The following is a 20606-nucleotide window of genomic DNA, read 5'->3' on the forward strand; positions in this document are numbered from 1 at the left end:
GGGGGGGGTATCCTCGCCTCCTCCTGAACCCACCAGTGATTAGTTCTTCTAACTGCCTCTAAAATTCATCAGAAACACTGCCGTCTTCGTCAGTTGGTTCTAAGGGCATATACGCCCCTATGACTGATGTCTTTCCCTTTTTGGTCCTAAAGTGAGCAACTAGAGCTTTATCGTTAATGCATTCTCAACCTAAACAAGACTTAGGAGCTTCGTTATTCATCATGAGCTTTACTCTCTGCCTGTGTACTCTTTCCTTTATACTTGAACAAATAAATTTTGCGTTACCTAACTTCACGTTTCTTAACCCAGGGAGATGAGTTGCTAACACTCGGGGAGGGGACAAACTGAGGTCTAGAGGTCAAATATATACTAAAGAAAACTGACCCGTTTATCTGGGTTCCTGAACTATGTTTTGACAGAATTTTTGAAGAAACAAAATTGCAGCTCGGGGAGGGGACAAGCAGAGGTCTAGAGGTCAAAATGGGGTCTAGGAAAGGCATTTGTCCCACTGCCCATAGCAAATTACGCCCCTGTACCAACTATGCATATTCTAAATTTAAAAGACCATCTCTATATTGATTCCAATAGTTTTTGGTTTTTATAGCACGTTCTAAAATAGTTTGTTGTAAATAGTTAGGAATTCAGGCTTAAAACGGAAAACAAATTCATCGCTTAGAAAATAGTTCATCTTAGTTTCTATTCGTTGTTTTAAATATGCTGACAAAGCTAAGAACACCACCTCCACAGAAACCATAAAATATTAAAACTAACACATCAGAATTTATTAGCAGGGGCGTAATTTGCTATGGGGCAGGGGGGCGACTGCCCCCTCCAGATCCAAGTTTGCCCACCAGACCTCAGTTTTCTCCCCCCACCAGTTGAAATGTAGTTTCTTGAAAAAATCTTGTCAAGACTAAGAAAGAACTGTATAATTTAAGCATCCAGAGAAACAGGTTAGTTTTCTTTAGTATATCTTTGCCTTTGTGGTAATATATATATCATTTTCAGTTCTCATTGCCATTTTCACTTGATTTTGGAAAATTGGCTCCAAATTTGCCACCCCCCCCAGGATTTTGACGAAATTACACCAAAGTTTATTAGGGGGGGGCAAAAAGATAGGACAAATATTTTTCAATAATGCAGATTCCTCTGATTGGCCTTTTAAATTGAAATTGGGTTTCACTTCTTTCAAAAAACTTATTTTTCCTTTCTTTCTTATGAACTTATTTGAAATAGAAAATGCAAAGATTCACAATCTGTTTGATTGGATGACCAAAGAAGCCTCAAACCGAGTTTTTGTGCTAGATACGATTGATGTCTTTCATAATGAAAAAGCCGTGATGGATTCAGGCCATGCATCATGGGCTTGTTGCGGGAAGACAACAAATCTGGCAAAAAAAAGACAATAAAAACTTCAACCTGAGACTCAAGTCTCTGTGTATTCGCCACCTTTATCCTTGGACCTCCTTTAAAACCGTCCTAGCCGAGTGGTTAGTGCTCCAGACTTGAAATCCTCAGTGGTCAGTGGTTTGAGTCCTGGCGTCGCTGGTTATCAGACAGTTCGTGGTAACGAACTGTAAGTAGAGAATTTTGATATCCATAGATACATCAATAGAATCAAATTTTTATGCTGATTTCAAATATATAATTTTCATTACGGTTAGTTTTACCAATCAAAAGTTACGCGCCTGAGAAAATTTGCCTTATTTACGAAAAAAAGGGGAAAACATCCCCAAAAAGTCACATAACTTCGATGAAAACTACACCATTAGGTTAGGCCTATTAGAAAACCCTCCTGCGAAAGTTTCAAGATCCTATCGAGAAAAAAGGGGAATTTTGTGTTTTTTGTCAGATGAAATGTTATGGATGCGTGTTTATTAGTTTATTTTTTTTTTTCCCAAGGGTGATCGTATCGATCCAGTAGTCCTAGAATATCGTAAGAGGGCTCATTTGAACGTAAATTTAAAGTTCTAGTTCCCTTTTTAAGTGACCAAAAAAAATTGGAGGGCAACTTGGCCCCCTTCCACGCTCATTTTTTCCCAAAGTCATCCAATCAAAATTTTGTGATAGCCATTTTGTTCAGCATTGTCAAAAATCTAAAAAATATGTCTTTGAAGATGACTTAATCCCCCACAGTTCCTGGGGGAAGGGCTGGAAGCTATGAACTTTGCCCATTGTTTACATATATTATTGGTTAATGGGAAGTATAAAGACGTTTCAGGAGGGATTTTTTTCTGATGGGGGGTGGGTTTGGAGGAAGGGGTTACGGGGAGGATCCTTCCGTGGAGGATGTTTCCTTGAGGGAAGGGAAATTTCTATGAAGGGGGCCCCGGATTTCCCAGCATTATTTAAAAAATGATCAGAAATTAAATAAAAAAAACTAGGTTTTTAACCGAAAGTAAGGAGCAACATTAAAACTTAACAGAAACAGAAATTATTAGGTATTGAGGGGGTTCGCCCCCAAGTCAATACCTCGCCCTTTTCGCTAAAGTTTTTTTAGTACTTTCAAAAGAGCTATCTATTCTAATTAACCGGCCTTTGTGATTCAGGGGTTTGTGATTCGAACAAAATTCGAACTTTAGCGTAAAGAGCAAGGTATCGACTAGGGGGAAAACTCCCTAATATACGTAATAAAACATACGAATATAGAAGTTCGTTACGTAAGTTAATTCGTAAATTACGTCAGAACAAAATTTCGAGAAAGCCAATATGCAAATTTCGTCTTAATTATTCATGTACGGTGAGCCAAAATCAAAGCTGCATTAATTCAAAAACGTTCAGAAATTAAATAAAAAAAACTAGATTTTTTAACTGAAAGTAAGGAACGACATTAAAACTTAAAACGAACAGAAATTATTCCGTATATGAAAGGCGTTGTCCCCTCCTCAATACCTCGCTCTTTACGCTAAAGTTTGAATCTGTCACACAAATTTATTTTTTAAAATAACAAAAAACTTTAGCGTAAAGAGCGAGGTATTGAGGAGGGAACAGCCCCTTTCATATACGGAATAATTTCTGTTCGTTTTAAGTTTTAATGTCGCTCCTTACTTTCAGTTTAAAAAAACAATTTTTTTTTATTTAGTTTTAGTTTAGAGCGGGGGTAAATGGTGTGACTCTGTAGGCTCAGTCAAAGCCGACTCAGATCTAAATGGGTACTTGGAGAAACCAGGGGGGGGGGGACATGGGAAGCGTCGGATGATTTGCCTCCAACTACACAATGTACTCCCGGCCGAAGGCATCGACTCAGGAAATCCTGTGCAACGTAGACCATTGGTCAGCAGGCGAAATTTTTTTTTTTTTTTTATTTAAAACCAACGCATTTTCATTTTAATGACAATATTACTACCTATTCACATATTTGACTTACTTTACTTGAATTAAGTCCCGTCCCTCCTCGAAGATCGTTTTGGGGCCTCTCCATTTATTATGTTATTGATGTGGCGTCTGTATGAGCATCTATCTTCAGTCAGTCGTAGAAGGTGTGGCACGTTGAGTGTAGAGAAGTTGTCTTTCCATCTCTTAGTGGGCCGATCTCTGGGGCGAGAACCTTGCACGCGACCATCGAAGACTGTTTTCGGCAGACGAGAATTTTCCATACGCTGGATGTGGCCTAGCCACCTAAGTCGTTGCAGTTTTATTTTATCAAGTATGGTGTGTTTGATCTTGAGGCTTTCAAACAACCTAATATTAGAGATCCTGTCCAGGTACGTAATGCCAGCAATACGGCGGAGTGACTTTGTTTCAAATGCGGCTAGGCGACGTTGGTCATCTGTTTTGAGGGTCCATGACTCACAGGTGTACATGGCAATGGGGATAATCAGTGTGTTAAAGAGACTTGTTTTCAGCTGTGTCGACAAATTCTTGTTCCTCCAGACCGGCATCAAGGCTTTAAAGATAGAGTAGGTAAGCACCAGGCACCTCTTAATATATTTTAAGTGGTTGTTACCGGACGTTATAAGGCTACCAAGGTAGGTGAAATCTGCGACCCATTCTATGTTGTCACCAACGAGATGGAGGCTTAAGGTTTCTTGGTTTTCTGACGTTCGCGAGCAGAGCAAGGCTTGCGTCTTTGAGGAATTGATGGTCATTCCAAAGGAGCTGGTGGTTGATTGGATGTTGTCGGCCTGGGACTAAAGATCCCCAAGGTTCTCATCTACTTGGTCTATGTCGTCTGCATAAGCTAATTTATCAATCGATATTCCCCCAATGTGGACACCTGACGAGTTGTTAAGTAGTGAGAAGACAGCGGTAAGGAACGGGTTAAACAGTTCTGTTGAGAGCAAGCAACCCTGCAGGACACCAGTCGATGTGTTATAGCTATCGAAAATGACTCCTCCCGTCATGATGTGTCTTCTGGATTTTTAGCGCATATTTCTGATCAATCATACTCAGTTCTGTGGTATAGCAAAGTGGAGAAGAATTTGCCATAGACCTTTTCTCCATTTGAGGTCGGAAGTCTGCTTAAAGTCAATGAAAAGGTGAAAAATACTAGGTCCGAGTTCAAGATATTTTTCCATAATCTGATGTACCGTAAACATCTGATCAATCGTTGACCTGTTTGGGTCGAAACCGGCCTGATATTCTGGAATCACAGTTGAAGATATAGCTCTTATACGCTCCAGCATTACTCTAGTGAGTATTTTAGCGGCGTGGCTCGTAAGGCTTATAGGCCTGTAGTTATCACAGATTGCTTTCGAGCCTTTCTTATGGATTGGAACAATCGTGGCTTCACACTATGAGGAGGGGAAGTGACCTTCTTCCCAAGCAGCAGTAGCAATTTTTAGGTATAAGTCAACAAGGGGATCGCAATTTACTTTTAGTAATTCCGGTTGGATTCCATCTGGGCCTGCAGCTTTGTTTGTCCTTAAACCCTTGATAGCCGATTCTATCTCAGATTAAAGTGGGAGTGGGCTTGGGTCTGCGGCGATTGCGGGGAAGCTGTTAAGCCCCGTTTGGTCTGGGAGGATCGTTGAGTTTAATTTGCTCTCAAAGTGTTCTTTCCATCTGATTCGGATCCCATCTGTAGTTTGGATCTGGTTACGATCTTCATCAAGGAAGGTACAGGCTTTCAGTCCCTTTTTTTGGGATAGTTCACTCACTCACCTGTACATGAAGTGAGAATCACCTTTCTTGAATGCCATTTCACATTGCACACATTGTTCCCTTATATAGGAGCGGTGAGCATGGCGAGTGGCTTTCTCTACCACACGTTTCAATCGTTTGTACATATCCCGACTTTCTCTATCTAGTTTGTTAGTGTGGTTGCGTTTTTCCTCACATAATGAGATTATCTCATCCGTGATCCAAGGTTTTTGGTCCGCCTTTTGGACTCCCAGGGTCGACTGGGCGACATCGCATATAACCTGCGAGCTACTCTTCACAAGATTGTCGATGTTATCTTTTGATAGAGTTAGCGGGGGTGTAGAGAGGATTTCAGAAATTCTTTCGGAAAGAGTATGCGGTGTAATTTTGTCGAGTAGTTTGGTCTTTTAAGAGGTCTACTCTGAATCTGGGAGGCTTTCTGGAGAGTTTCGCGGCCGCTTTTAGACGCATTTTAAAGGAAGTCATAACAAGCAAGTGGCCGCTATCGAAATTGCCGCCAGCCAAAGTGACTGCGTTTGTGATGGAAGATTCCCAGCGTCTAGATACGAGGATAAAATCTATTAGATTCTGAGTCCTTGTATCTGGGGATGTCCGGGTTGTTTTACGTCGGGCTCTGTGTTTGAAGAATGTGTTAGTGATAACAAGATCACTATCTCGGCAAAATTCCATTAGGCGCTCACCTCTCTTGTTCAGCTGGCCATGGCCAAATTTGCCCATCATGTCCTCGTTGCCAGATCGGTCGTCACCGACAATGGCGTTGAAGTCCCCAATGACAAAGACTATATTTTTTTTTGGTACGGAGTCCACTAGACACTGAAGTTGGAGAGAAAAGTTTTCAGATTCTTTATCATCTCTGCTAGAGTCGGGTGCATATGCTTGGATGATTTTAAAATTCGCTGGTGAGCCTTTCAGGCGGATCATGATCAGACGTTCTGAGATGGGTGTTGCTGCGATTAGTGATCTCCTAGCCTTACTGGAGAGTAAGAAGCCCACTCCCTGCCAGTGTTTCCCATCAGTACGTCCTGATAGTACAAGAGTAGCTTCATCAAGTTTTTCTTCGCCGGTGACTGGGAGGTGGGTTTCGGATAGGCCGACTACGTCCCAATTGTAACAGTTTATCTCTCTCAGGAGGAGTTCCTTTTTTCCTTGTTTTGCAAGCGTTCTGATATTAAGGGTACCAATTGATAAAGTCAATTTAGGTGATATAATGGCCTCCAGGGATGGAATTGTCAAAGTTGAGGTATTCGCGCAATTAGCGGTCGTCATACCGTCGGCTGCACTGAACGCGGTAGATCTAAACGCATGACCTTCGTCGGTTTCCCCGGACGCGGTAGCAATGATTTTCACATTAATTTGTTTGTTCATTATCATCATAAAAGTGAAAAAAGGGGTTTCTTGGCTGGAGTCAGGACAGCGGCAAGCCACTCCTCTCTATCCCTAGATTCACACATTTAGAGTGCTTCAATTAATTGCAGTCACACATATTTACTGAAAAGTCAACCCCCTCCTAGAAGCCTCCCTCGGATATAAATTTCCTGGTGGTGTTCTTGTCAAACATGGAGCGTAGACCATATTCCCTTGAAAAATATTGAAATATATTTTTTTTTTTTCGTTTTATGATTTAATAATGGTGACTTCAAACTTATAAAACCACCCAGGACGAAAATAAAATACCAACTAAACATTTTCGAAATATTTATTAAAATATTTCCGAAAAACTTAAGTTGCATTTCTGTTCATTTCAATCTCTAAACATACTTAAGTAAAGTCGAGAAGGCAACCTCAATGTCATGTGAATGTTTTTTCAAATTATCATAATACTATATTATCCATATAATATAGACAATATATTATCTAATTAACTATATTATCTGTATAATAGTATATATTATCAATAGAATATTTAACTCTCTTTTAATCTACAAGAAGCGTTTTACAAATCATAATTTCTTTAATTAACACTTGGGGAAGAACTTTTCCTTGTCGTCACATGAAGCAAATCCAAAAAACATTTAATCAAGCAGAAAAGATACAGAATTTGAGCAAACATTAAATTGAAGCAGTGTCGGATCAAGGATTTTTTTTAGGGGGGAGGGCATAAAATAGGTTGATCCGATAAACCTGCGTTAGGATCAAGTTTAACCAGCGCAAACTTGCGTTAATTAAGTAAATTACACAACTTTAGACTCATTTTAGAGGGTGCGCGCCCCCCTTGCCCCCTGAGTTCGCCACGAAATTGAATGTTCTTTTAGTTCCTAATGCTCCAAATGCTTCATCTCTAATCTTCAGAAAATAAAGAAAAAGCCTCTCATCTATCAAAATTAGGAGCTGGATTCTATTTCTCAAGAGAAAATCAGTGTTTGAAAAACAAACAGGAAAAGCTCAAAAGCTAGGCCTACCTTTCTAAGTATCGAAAGATAGAAAGCAAATTTCTTGGAAACAATTACTTCCGGTTATATACTCAAAGAGCCCGAAGAGAACAGAGATCAATTGCTAGTAAGGAAATAAACTTGTTTTTCATGTTTTTTGCTTTTCTGTCGAACAGAAACAGAGAAAATCTTCATTGGGCTACGTTTACGACTTTGTTTACATGAACATTTCAAATAGTTACATTTCATGGGAAAGCACTCTCTGTCCATCCTCTAGGGCTTTCAATCTCGCTTGTCATTACTCCAAAATCAAAGATATACGACACAAGATGTTGTGTCTTGGGATGTTAAACTTATACATCATACAATACGTTTGATGTTATGCCTATTTTCTCTTCTAGTCCGGGCGCCACTAAAGCGTATCTCGCTTATTTCTGAGTTGATGTGATCAGAAAAGCACAGTCAGTTTGAAAATAGTTTCCAACTATATAGACCACGCTAAATCCGAATTTGGGTGGTGGCAAAGCTGGAGATTACGGCTTGATCTTGTAAGAGCAAAAAAACACTCTTCTTAGCCCTGTAAAACGTGTGCAGACTGTTTATTTTTTTTCTAAGGTTTTACCACTCCGATGTAGTGGCGTGACATCTCATTTTGTTTCTGACATTGTCCTCTCATAGAATATGTTCGATTTTTTCCGATATCTCGTATAGCCCAGGAGCTATAGGCTAATATTTATTGATTTTCCCCGAAAATCTCAAAATTCAAAGGTTCATTTTCCGCTAAACAACGTATCTTGGACCTTTCTGTAATTTTTGGATATTTCATCCTTTTTCAGAATTTACTTTGAGTATTTAGCGTCACTGTGCCGTAAAGTTCAAAGTTTCAACTGTTCGGTGAAGTCGTCTAGAATTTTTTGAAAAAGTATACGTTAAAATGTATATGCAAAAATACATTTTTCCAAAATGATGATATGACACATCTTTTATGCTAGAATTTAACACCAAATCCGAATATGAACTTTACTTTTCAACCAAATATCAACTTCAGTTTCTATAGGTTAATTGTTTTACAACCCCACCTTGAGATCAAATTTCGCAGGTACGCATTTTGTAGGAAGAAGAAGACGAAAATTATAAAAAGAGCTTTCGTGAAAGGAACAATCTTGTGAACTCTGTTGCTGATTAAACTTGAGGTTGGTAGTATGATTGAGAAGCTCTACTGTTAGTGGTTAGAGCTAAGAATAGGAACTGAACGACGCCTAATGCCTGCCTTATGTAACTGTGTAATGTCATGGACAGGTAGGCTAAATAACTTTCAGATTGCTGGAAATGAGTGAACAGAAACTGAGTATTAGGCTTCAAGATGAAAACTCAAGACCAGGTTGGAATTAAGAATGAGTTTTTATCTCAAACTGTTTGATAGACATTTTGTGACATTTCTATGTAGACTTGGCCTATACTGTAATTAGGCTAAGCTAGATCAGACATTTTTTAGGGTATGTTAGTCCTGATGTTGCTGAGACCACCTTAAACCAATCTACCACAAATCCAAATCAACTCCTAGACCACACAAAATGTGCACTTTATCCGTACAGTGCAACCATATTTAATGGTTCGGAGGAGTCGAAATGACATTGTATTGGAAAGTACTGGAATTGACATGCAGCCTTGACAGCGTGAACTGTCAAGTTCATTTACATGCTTTCCAACCCTTGCAAGTGCCATAGTAGCTTCCAGCTCTTGTTTTTGTACTAACAGGAGATTTTCAGTTCGAAATTCCCAGCTTCATTCATTTTAATCGTGAAAACTGTAAGAGACAGAGATCTGCAGTTTATTTGATAAAGTGTCTGTAGTAATGTAGTTAGAACTAGACCTCCGTTGTCTGGGTAACGGGAAGTGTTGCAGTCAAACAGGTAAAGATTGAACAAATCAACAAATAAATAAAATAATGATAATAGTAGCAAGTAATGTAGTTTTCTATTTCTAATAATTTAATCTGACAACTAAAGAATTCCAATTATCCAACTTTATCCTTTATCAGTACTGAAAACAGCGAGAGATATACACCTGCAATTCATTTGGCAAGGTGCTTGTTGTAAGGACTGGGCATTGGTAACTAAACTAGCTTTTGCAAGGTCAAGAGGTTAGGCAGGTCATCGATTTCTTGTTCTCTCAAGGTTACTAAGCGGACATTTGTAAGAACTAAGTATCGGCAAGTAACGCAGTTTGCTAATTTGAGATTCTGTGAAAAGGGCTTACAAATCGTTTTTGACCTGATGAAAATACTAAAGTTGAAATAAAAAGGAGACAGAGTTAAATCTACAATGACAAGAGGAACATCTGACCCGGAGGCGTTATTTGCCTCTCCCCCCAGGGTGGGGGGGGCAGTCACCCATGAAAAGTCATAAAATCCGCGAGAAACAAAATGATTTGTCAAAATTATGACAGTTAGTTGCGAAAAGGTGATCTAAGAAGGTCCGTCACCAAACTTGGGCCTTTTTAAGGATAGTTAATGACCCGGACCGACGCCTTTGTTTTTCCTCCTAGTTTTTTTGCCAAATTATGCCCCTGATCTGAACACTTCCTCTATGCAGGCTGATATTTTTTTTTTATAGGAACATACAGAAGATGGTAAATCATCTCACATAACAACCATGATGGTCATGCCGACATGTGAAAGTTCTGCATCCAAAAACAAATCAAAGGCCCCAGTAGTGAGATGTGATCGTACCAGAGACAGATCGCTTAAGACGTCATCTCTGTTGTTTGGTAAATTTGGCAAAACATTTCTGAAAAGAAAAACAGTCCTTGGTGACTCAAAGCTCACTCTCAGAGATATTAGTGACTTCAGTGACGTTCCAATTCAGCCCATATTTGTGGCCTGGGCGCTCTGTCGGTTTATTCCAACCAAACTTCTTGATGCCACTGTTATTGACTCCAGCGCAGAATTGCCCAGTTTCAAATTATTTTATGCAAGCCAGATAGAGAGTGAAGTGATACCTATCACTCGTATCGGATATCCACCAGTCATACCAAGTGCTCCATCTAATCCAGCAGTTGTTGAAGAGGCAATAAACGTTATGCATCGTACAGCTCACGCACTGAAGTTACCTCATACTGTAATAACGTGTGACCTAGCTATCTACGAGATCATTATCGCATTAAAAAAGAAACAGCCTGAAGCATTCAGTGACGTTATTCCAAGAATGGGCGGATTGCATTTTTGTATGAGCTTCCTTGGTTTGATTGGGTACCTCATAAAAAGCTCGGGGCTTGAGCAAATCTTTAGTAAGGCTGGCATCTTACTCCCTGGAACTGTGAAAAAACCTATGACTGGAAAACCCTATTACAGGTGTATGCAGACTCACATCATCGTAGTAGAGGCCTTGTACAGAGTATATTGGAATGCTCTTGAACAGTATTACATTGAATCAGACGAAGAAACAAGTACTTTTGATGAGCTGTCAGATTTGATGTCTGCGTTCATGAATTGCGGAGGCTCATTCGACAACCTAGACAAACACTTGGAATCTATGAAGCCTTTGATGAACCAGTTCAACAAGTCACGTGACCAAAACCTTACAACGAAGTTGTAGATGGAGTATATGAATCTTGTGCTGATTCTTCTCCAGTTCCTGATGGCAGAGCGTGGGGGAGACTGGGAAGATCATATTATGGGTGCAACCCTCATGTTGCCGTATGTGACAGCCGCAGGGCATTATAAGTATACTGCATGTCTACTCCAGTATTTGAGTGACATGAAAACCTTGCCACCTAGCTTGCATGATATCTTTGTCAAAGGACTATTCAACGTGAAGCAGAAAAATTGCAAGATGAATTGTGTTTCCCCAGATCATGCACTGGAATCCACACTCAACCTTGAATCAAAACAAAAGGTATGAATAAAGGGAATCACACTGAGCTCAATGGCAGTTGCCAAGTGGACTACCACCACACCATTCTGTGCTGAGGTTTCCTCTGCCCTTTATCGACGTGCCGGAATTGAGAGCATGAGTGAATTTGACGGTGAAGGAAGCAAAAATGGAGCCTTTGAGAAGCGCCAAGAAAACCTTGTCAGTAGTGTGGTCTCTGTTGTCGAAGACCATATTGATCCGTTTACATGTGATGAGGAATCATTGGTGAATATCATTTCAAATCAAGTCGCTGATGAGGCAGTGGCAAAGAGCCTCCTGGGTGCACGTGCTAGTGGTTTAAAAGCATTGGAAGCATACTTCGATGGAAAACTCAACCCCTTTTCCAAGGTTTTTCCTTGGTTACTTAAACCAAGGTTAAAGTAAAGACTATGGATTGCGAAACAAAACAGGCCAAACGCTCGACAACCAAGACCGGTAGCAGCGTTCATGCTGAATTGGAAGCTGTTACTGTTGGCACTAGTCAAGAATCTACGCTTGAGATGCTAAGTAAGATCATGCCGCATGAACTTTTGCCCTACGCCCCAGCAATATTTAAAGCAGGAGCTGGTGAACGTATTAAACTTCGATCGAGTACAAAGTCAAGTTTTCTCGAGTTCTTTCGCACCTCTGCAAGTTCAGAAAGTTGGCCTAGCGAAGTACCGATTAACACGGTAACGGAAACTGGTGTGGTGGTAGATTTCATGCCGTTAATCTGGTCGCAAGTGCCAGACAAACCGAAACCGTTGAGGCATTTTCGAAACGAATCCTTGCAAGGATCTTAAATCGACTCCTAAAATCTACAACCGAGCTGCATATTGTAGCTGATCGGTATGACGGAGTGTTTGGCCTTGCAAACATGTCCGGGCATCCTATTGTTCTAAAAGACAGTAGTGGATGTCATGAGCGGAGAGGAAATACAGTGACGAAGAGTTTTATCGTTACGAAGAGCATGGTGCTAGAAAACTGGGATATCTTGCTTATGCAGTCAGAGAGTAAGTCAAGACTTATCGAATGTATTTTTGAATTGTGGAGCCATGTCTGTCTTTCTGAAATAAGATTTACCATTTACCTCTCTGGCGGATTCAGTGACAGAATGAAGGTCCTAAAACTGGTCCCATCCAAAACGACATTAGATCCGAACCCGGACTACGAAGCTACCTTAGTGCAGCACACATGAAGAAGCCAACACGCGTGTGGCTCTCCATGCTGCTGAATGCTACAGAAATGGATGTTCCCAAGTAATTGTTGAAGCGAATGATACAGACATTGTGGTCATTCTATTACAGAACTATTGCGAAATATTCCTCTGCAGGTGCGACCCGGGCTATGAACCCGAGCTCTACGTTCAGTTCCGTGACAAAGTCTTTCCGATCCATACAATTGTGAACAGAACATTGTGGGCTGTTGTAGAGTCAATAGGGCTGCTACATTGCATTAGTGGATGTGATACGGTCAGTTTTTTCTTCTCGAAGGGCAAAAAAACATTTGCTACATCTGCTGTTAAATCACAGCTCATTCAAGAAATTGCTGATCTTACACTGAAAGTGAGGAGTGATATCCGAAACATCATTATGTACGAGCCCGAAATCTTGCGTATCTGTACAAAATTGGCTGTATCGGTATATAGCAAAAAACAGTCCGAATTTGATTCTCTCAATGACCTCCGAATTCATTTATTTCCCAGAAAAAAGAACTTGAACAGCTTGCCCCCAACAGATGGTTCTTTCGTATATCACGTCAAGATAGCTATACTTCAGTGGAGCATTATTCTTCAGGCTGTGATTCCTAAGCCCTATGTCTTCAACCCACTTGAGGTTGGCTGGACCCATCACGACATTTTAGGAGTCAGTCCAGTGACTTCAGCGCTGACCCCCTGGCCTCTAACTGTCAACAAGGCTTCGACCTTTTGTTACTGTAAAACTGTGTGCAGTAAAAAGTGCCCTTGTTTGGGGATAAAGCCATGCGACATTCTTTGCGCATGTGGTGGGCGATGTGGTGCCGACAGCGACGATTCAGACGAGGATTAGCGGGATTTTTTTCGTACGTTGGGGAAAACCGTTGGGATGCGCGGGAACTGTATTTTGACAGGCTTTACTTGTATTTTTACTCAATTAATTTCAACCCAATAGTATTTTTATACAAGTATTTTAATAAAAATACAAGTATTTTTATATAGATGTACAGTACTTCAAGAAAATCAGAGCTTATAGCAAATTAAATAGTATATAGCAACTAAAGTTGAAACACGATGACCAAGTCAACACTACCGTTAGACTCGGCGTCAAAATTTAGCATATAAACATGTCTCGCTGTACCATTTAAAAAAAAAAATGGCCTACAAATAAGTAATTAGCCTATAACAAACGAACTTAATATTGGGTTGAAAATTAACGTTGATATTTGGAATCTACGCTAAATTCTAGCGTAGAGTATTGTGTCATATGACTATTTGGCAAAGATACATTTTCGCATACATTTTTGTCTTACACCTAAAAAAAAATTCTGTGCAGCTTCAACAAACAGCTGGAGCTTGGAAATGTTCGGCAATGTGAAGCTCAATATCCAAGGTAAATTCTGGTAAAAGATGAAAAATCCTAAAAATATATTAAGTTAAGAGATAAGTGCTTTACCTTGAAATAAACATTTGAATTTTGAGATTTTCAGTGAAAATTATCAAATATTATCCTATATCTCCGTGACTATACAAGGTATCTAAAAAAAAAAAACATTTTCTAAAATACGACCATATGAGGAATAATAGGAGATGTCATGCAATTAAATTGGAGTGGTACAAACTTAAAAAAAATAAACAGTATGTACACATTTTATAGGACAAAAAAGGGTGTTTTTTGGAGTTTAGAAGGTTAAGCCGTCACCTCCAGCTTTGCCACCACCCATATTCAGATTCAGCGTGGTCGATATAGTCGGAAACTATTGTCAAACTGACTGTGTCTTTTTGATCATCTAGTTGTCACATTATAGAGGTCTGGCGCCCAAGACCTCTTTCACAAGTCATGTGAAAGGTTTCAACGGTAGTCACTAGTGATTGGTGCAATGGCAACTTTTAGTTCAAGTCGCCTGGATTCAAATTTGCGTTCAAATGTCATCGGTCACCTGGATTCAAAATTACCAATTAATATTCTGTATCTCTGTTACACCCAAATATTGCGTAACCTTTTTCCATTTTAAATCCGAATATCCAAGGAAATTTATAGCACACTTTTAAATCGACTGAAGAATTGTATCTGTATACCCCAAATAACGTGTACCCCTCAGTATATAAATCCACCTTTCAAAACGATCAAAAGTGGACTCAACCTCTTCTGAATTATTTCCCGTAAGAATCAATACTTTCAAAGAACTTCCGAAATCATCAGAAGGAATTTTTTGAAAATCTTAGAAAATACAAAACAACTGCAAAAAAACTCTTTAATTTATGTATATATATGTATATTTGTATGTATATATATATACGTATATATATATATATATATATATATATATATATATATATATATATATATATATATATATATATATATATATATATATATATATATATATATATATATATATATATATATATATATATATATATATATATATGTATATATATATATATATATATATATATATATATATATATATATATATATATATATATTATATATATATATACTAAAACATTAGTTAGAATAGATCTGCCCCTTATGGAGAAGGAATCAGATTTTTTGTTTCTTCAGAGGGGCCTAAATAGGTCCTTATTTTTCAACAGTAAAGGGATTTTTTTCAACACTAAAGAAGAGTGCAGGGAAGCGGTTTTTTTTCAACACTAGAGAAGAGTCCAGGGAATGGATTTTTTCTGTACGGGGGATTCTTACTGGCCCCCTCTCTTTCTGCAGCCAGATTCACATTGCCATTATGGAAACTTTAGGTTCTTGTATTCACAGTAAAATCGGATGGGTCTAGTAACAACACTTTATTATAACTGTAAGTTAAAGCAGTTGAATAAACAGAAGAACCAATGTGAGAATATAGTAAGGGACAGAGTTATGAGTTAAAATCTGTAGTATCTGCTATGAATTTCTTTTCTCTGTTGTGTTCTTTTTTGGTTTTTGTTGTTATTATAAACTTCCCTCTCTCTCTAAAAAAAAAAAAAAAAGTCTAGCAACTGTAAAAAGGCACTTGTATTTTTGGACTTCGGATTACACAGACTTCTAAAAACGGCCAAAAAGTGATGGCATACCACAATTTTTTAATAATTTCTCTTAAGTATTTCAGTATTTATAAGTACTCAGTAATATTCAGGATTTACTACTTGAGTAACAAAAAGTGAAATTTATTCTTTAATTTGAGCATTTCTATTTTAAGTAGAAGCAGAAAAAGGAGTGATTCTAGTAAAATCTAATATATAGGAAGATAAAATCACAGCATTTACTTTATTTATTATTTTTCAAGGGGTATCGGAGCAAGCTACCATCCTAACTTCAGATGCCTTTGGATCCAAAAACTAACAAGTAGCAATTTTGATCTGAGAGCCAAATGACAACTAACCAAAATGGGCCAAAGGGGCCAAACAAATGGGCCAAAGGCCTGATTTTAGTCAGACAAAAAAAAATCAAACATTCGGATTCTGACATTGCAAGTCAATTGATCAAAGATTCCCCAAGATTGTTTATTTTTTTTCAAAAACTATATTTTCCTAAAAGAAGTACCTAGACTTTTACATTTTAATTGAAAACACCAAGATTCTTCTGCATCAGCATTTATACTAAAATATCTTTGAAACGTTGTTTATGAATACCTATTCTTTTACGAGGACAATATGTAGGAATAAAAGTGGTAGAAAACGTCTTGCCAGCTCATAAAAAAGAAGAAAAACAATGAGCCAGTATGATCCTATTAGAAAGATAAAATCCATTCTACCTCTTTCCGTTAGCCAATTATTTGCTCCACAAACCACTATGGATACAACTCCAGATTGACTAGTTAATATAGCATCGCAGATCTAGAAATCGCAATTTCAGAACTTCTTGAAAAACGTAAAAAGAAAACAGAAGGTCACCCAGTATTCTTATTATTATTTATTATTATTATTCTTATTATTATTTTATAATAATATAATACTCATATTTATTCTTATTATTATTATAATTGAGTTATCGATTTTTTTTCTATTGTGTCAAGCTACACTTATATGCTTTTATCAAAGCTGTATCCAGGATTTTCGTTCGGGTTGGGGGAGTTTACACAAAAAATTTTAAATATACATAAAAAATTTGTTTATACGCGTTTTTGTTATGTTTATACGAGTCGGACAGAAATTTCGGGGGTTCAAAACCCTAACCCCTCTACTGGATACGGCCTTGGTTAATGTAGTTGTTCGTTTTGTTTTTCTTTTCTTTATTTATTTTTCAATATAGACTGGTATTCAAAAAGTAAATAAATTAAAATTACCTGTATCAACAATAACATCAATGAGATCCATACTCTTTGCAAAGGCATCCCTTAGATTTACATGATGGAACGAAACTATGGAGCCTTCACGTTTCGCTCTCTCTAAAGCTTCTTTTCGCTTCATCGCCTTTTCACGACGCATTTGATTCTTATAAAACTCCGTAAAATTGTTTACTACAATTGGAATAGGCAGTGCAACAACTAACACCCCACAAATGCAACAAACGGCACCAATAATTTTTCCCAGCCACGTCATTGGGTAAATGTCACCATATCCAACTGTTGTCATTGTAATTGCTGCCCACCAAAAGGCCGCTGGTATGCTTGTAAACTCGGTGCCTGCTTCGTCTTTCTCAGCAAAATAGCACAAACTTGAGAAAATTAAGACACCCATCGCTAAAAATAGCATTAACAATCCAAGCTCTTTATACGAATTTTTTAACGTGAAGCCCAGACTTTGTAAGCCTGTCGAATGCCTGGCTAATTTCAAAATTCTTAAAATCCTCATAATTCGAAATACTTGAACAATCCTCCTCACATCTTGAAACTGTTCAGTGTGTTTGTTACTTTCAATAAGAAACGAGATATAATAAGGCAAAATAGCAAGTAAATCTATCACGTTCATACCACCTTTGAAAAATTTCCACTTATTCGGTGATGAAAAAAAGCGAAGCAGGTACTCCGTAGTAAACCATGCTATGCAATATGCTTCTACTAATGATAAATGGGGATTGTCCATAAGTAGGCCTTCTGCGTCATGATCCTGAAGACTCTGTATTGTATTCAAGGTCAACGCCACAGTCGATAGTATGATAAATAATATTGATATCACTGCAACAACCTGAAATGCAAAGGAACACATGAACTAAAACTAAACAATTCAGCTACAAATATTAGAGAATTATACACCCTCGCTTTCAGATATTAAGAGGGGCCCAGACTATTCAATTTCAGGGACTTTTAACAAATGCCACGGGACTGCTGATTTTATAATACATAATATTGATATTACTTCAATGACCTGAAATGTAAAGGAACGCATGAAACAAAACAAAAAAATTGGCTACAAATATCAAAGAATTATACACCCTCACTTTCAGATATTAAGAGGGGCCCAGACTATTCAACTTCAGGGACTTGAAATAAAAATACGACATGACTGCTAATTTTATAATACATAATATTGATATTATTTCAATGACCTGAAATGTAAAGGAACGCATGAAACAGAACTAAAAAATTTGGCTAAAAATATCAGGGAATCATGCACCCTCGCTTTCAGATATTAAGAGGGGCCCAGACTATTCAACTTCAGGACTTTAAAAAAATGCTACGGGACTGCTGATATTATGATAAATAGTACTGATTCAATGAACTGAAATATTAAAGAAGACATTAACCAAATTTGAAAAGTAGCCACCAAATACTAAATAATCATACACATTCGCTCTCAGATATTAAAAAGGGCCTAGATTATTCAACTTCCAGAGACTTGAAAAATGAGAATGATGTAACCTTACAGCTGATTGTATAATAAATAATATTGATATTATTGCGACAAGATGGAAGGCATATATAAAAATTAAAACAGTAGCGTACAAATACTAGAGAATCCAATATCGTCGCTTTGAGATCTTAAGAAAAACTTAGACCCGTGATTCCCAAAATGGCGCCCAGGCCCCACCAGTGGGATATGGCAATATTTTGGTGGGTCATGGGTAGGACCTGTATCCTTCGGCTGACAATACTTTAGAGGCTGAATTTTGAAAAAATAAATAACATTTATCATGTGAGTGACGCCGCATTAAAATTCATTTGAAGAGCAATAACAATAAAGGACAGTATTGCAATAATGTTAGCCTGTACATTGAATATAAGGAGCTGTATTCAGACAGTATTTTTTATTAGCATAAAATATGCCTAGAGGACGACCCAAAAAAGATACAAAGTTAATTGCATTTTACGTAGATAATTTCGGAGACCACACTGCCTTTCCATGACGATAAAATAAAAAGTTCAAAATAGGGATAAAATCCTTTTTAATAGACAGTGTATAATAAATTTCACAAAAAAATACCAGATATTTCGGTCACATATACTGTGACCGTCATCAGTAGTAAAACTGACTGTCAGTGACCGTCACTGTATATGTGACCGAAATATCTGGTATTTTTTTGTGAAATTTATTATACACTGTCTATTAAAAAGGATTTTATCCCTATTTTGAACTTTTTATTTTAATTGCATTTTAAGCTTCTTTCAAGTATGTAGACAGGAAATTTCGAATAAAAATTTTAATATCACGAGGGGATCAACGGGATTTTAGAAATACCTAGGTGGGGTATGGCCCAAATTCACTTGAGAGCCACTGACCTAGACCATTCAACTTCAGGACTTGAACAATGAGACTGATGAAAGATAATGGAATCTTTGTCGCCAGGCGTCCATTTCACTGATCGCTCCCGTTTTGGTTTTCTACCAACTGCTATCAAGATATGCGCTACTTTTTGTTATTTCTCCGATTTGTTTATTTTCTAAAATTCTTCTGTACAAACATAATTCAATCGGTTTCTTCTTATAGATGATAGGCGGCATTTCCAAATGGAACCTAATATAAAAAAATCCCTAAAATTTCTAGAAACACTTTTTTGGGAATTATCGATCAATGATGTAGGTCTTGTATCAAAAGGTTGCAGTTCTTGCCCAGTATAGACAGTTTTTGGCTATAGTGGCCGCCGTTTGGAACACAATTGAAGTTAAGCTACTTTGGTGAAATTGAAAATCACCTGGCAAACCTGTTCATGCAGAACTGATATTTTTTTTTTATAAATCCCCAGTGCGTGTACTTTGTCATGGTATATTTTTCCTGAATTGTAGTTGGATTTAAGTTTAGATATCTTTATTAAAGTTAAAGCCATGATTTTACAGGGCAGCATCTGGTATTTTACTTTTTTTTTTATTAAGGCTTCTCTGATGTATGAAATACATAACCAATGCTTTCAACTATATTTGTTCAGCGAACAGTAAAGCAGCTATAGAAAATGTTTGCCAGAAAAGGGCAAAATTACTTTGATATCATAAAACCTCACGCTATATTCCAGGAATTTCTCACAGGGGAAAAAACTTCTCCCATCACCTGTGGTTAAATTTTTTTCTAAGAGCAAGTGTGTCAACACCTTGCTCGGGAGTACTGAGTACACAACCTCATATTTCAAAGTTTGTTAAAGCAATTTTGATTTCTTTTATGATCGAAAGAATTGGATTCATTATCTATCCACCAGAAATGTCTGTCAGAACAATGCTAAAATCTTCAAAGTTACATTTAGACTTTATTGATCAAACTCCGGTGACAATACTTAGGCAAAGTTTATTCAGCATCTTTATCTGAAGGAAAATGTTTCTACAGTTTCGTTTTCCAGCTGTATTCCAGGGACAAATTCAGTCCGTGAAAATCAATAGAGCAATGTTTCGGATCCCTGGTTCCTTTTATAAAAGGTCGAAAAGGAAAGAAATAAACCAGGTAAAACATGACTCGTTTCCTTTATTTCAGTGTTATTTACTATTCTAATTACAATAGTAATTAGAACGGCGCTATTTACAATAATAAAATAGGATTTCCATTTTCAATTCAGTGCTATTTTATTGAAGCCTTGGACCAGCAAGTAATTCATCATTAATTGCTTGCCGAGAGTTTTTGCATCTGAAACTATATATCAATGGTCAAGGCCGTATCCAGGGAGAAGGGGAGGGTACGGGTTTTAAA

General features: G+C 37.7%; 1 protein-coding gene across 1 annotated transcript in view; it reads right to left on the bottom strand.

Annotated features, from left to right (window-relative positions):
- Positions 1-17705, bottom strand: part of Shab (potassium voltage-gated channel shaker cognate b) — a 251737-nt gene extending 234032 nt beyond the window's left edge. Inside the window, exon 1 of the mRNA XM_089096523.1 lies at positions 16844-17705. Within this exon, the coding sequence (XP_088952649.1) occupies positions 16844-17705 (862 nt within the window). The remainder of the gene's footprint in view (positions 1-16843) is intronic.
- Between the last annotated feature and the right edge of the window lie 2901 nt (positions 17706-20606).

Source organism: Artemia sp. Qi Xiang Cuo, chromosome 11 (genome assembly GCF_049724085.1).
Source record: "Artemia sp. Qi Xiang Cuo chromosome 11, ASM4972408v1, whole genome shotgun sequence".
Lineage (NCBI taxonomy): Eukaryota > Metazoa > Arthropoda > Branchiopoda > Anostraca > Artemiidae > Artemia > Artemia sp. Qi Xiang Cuo.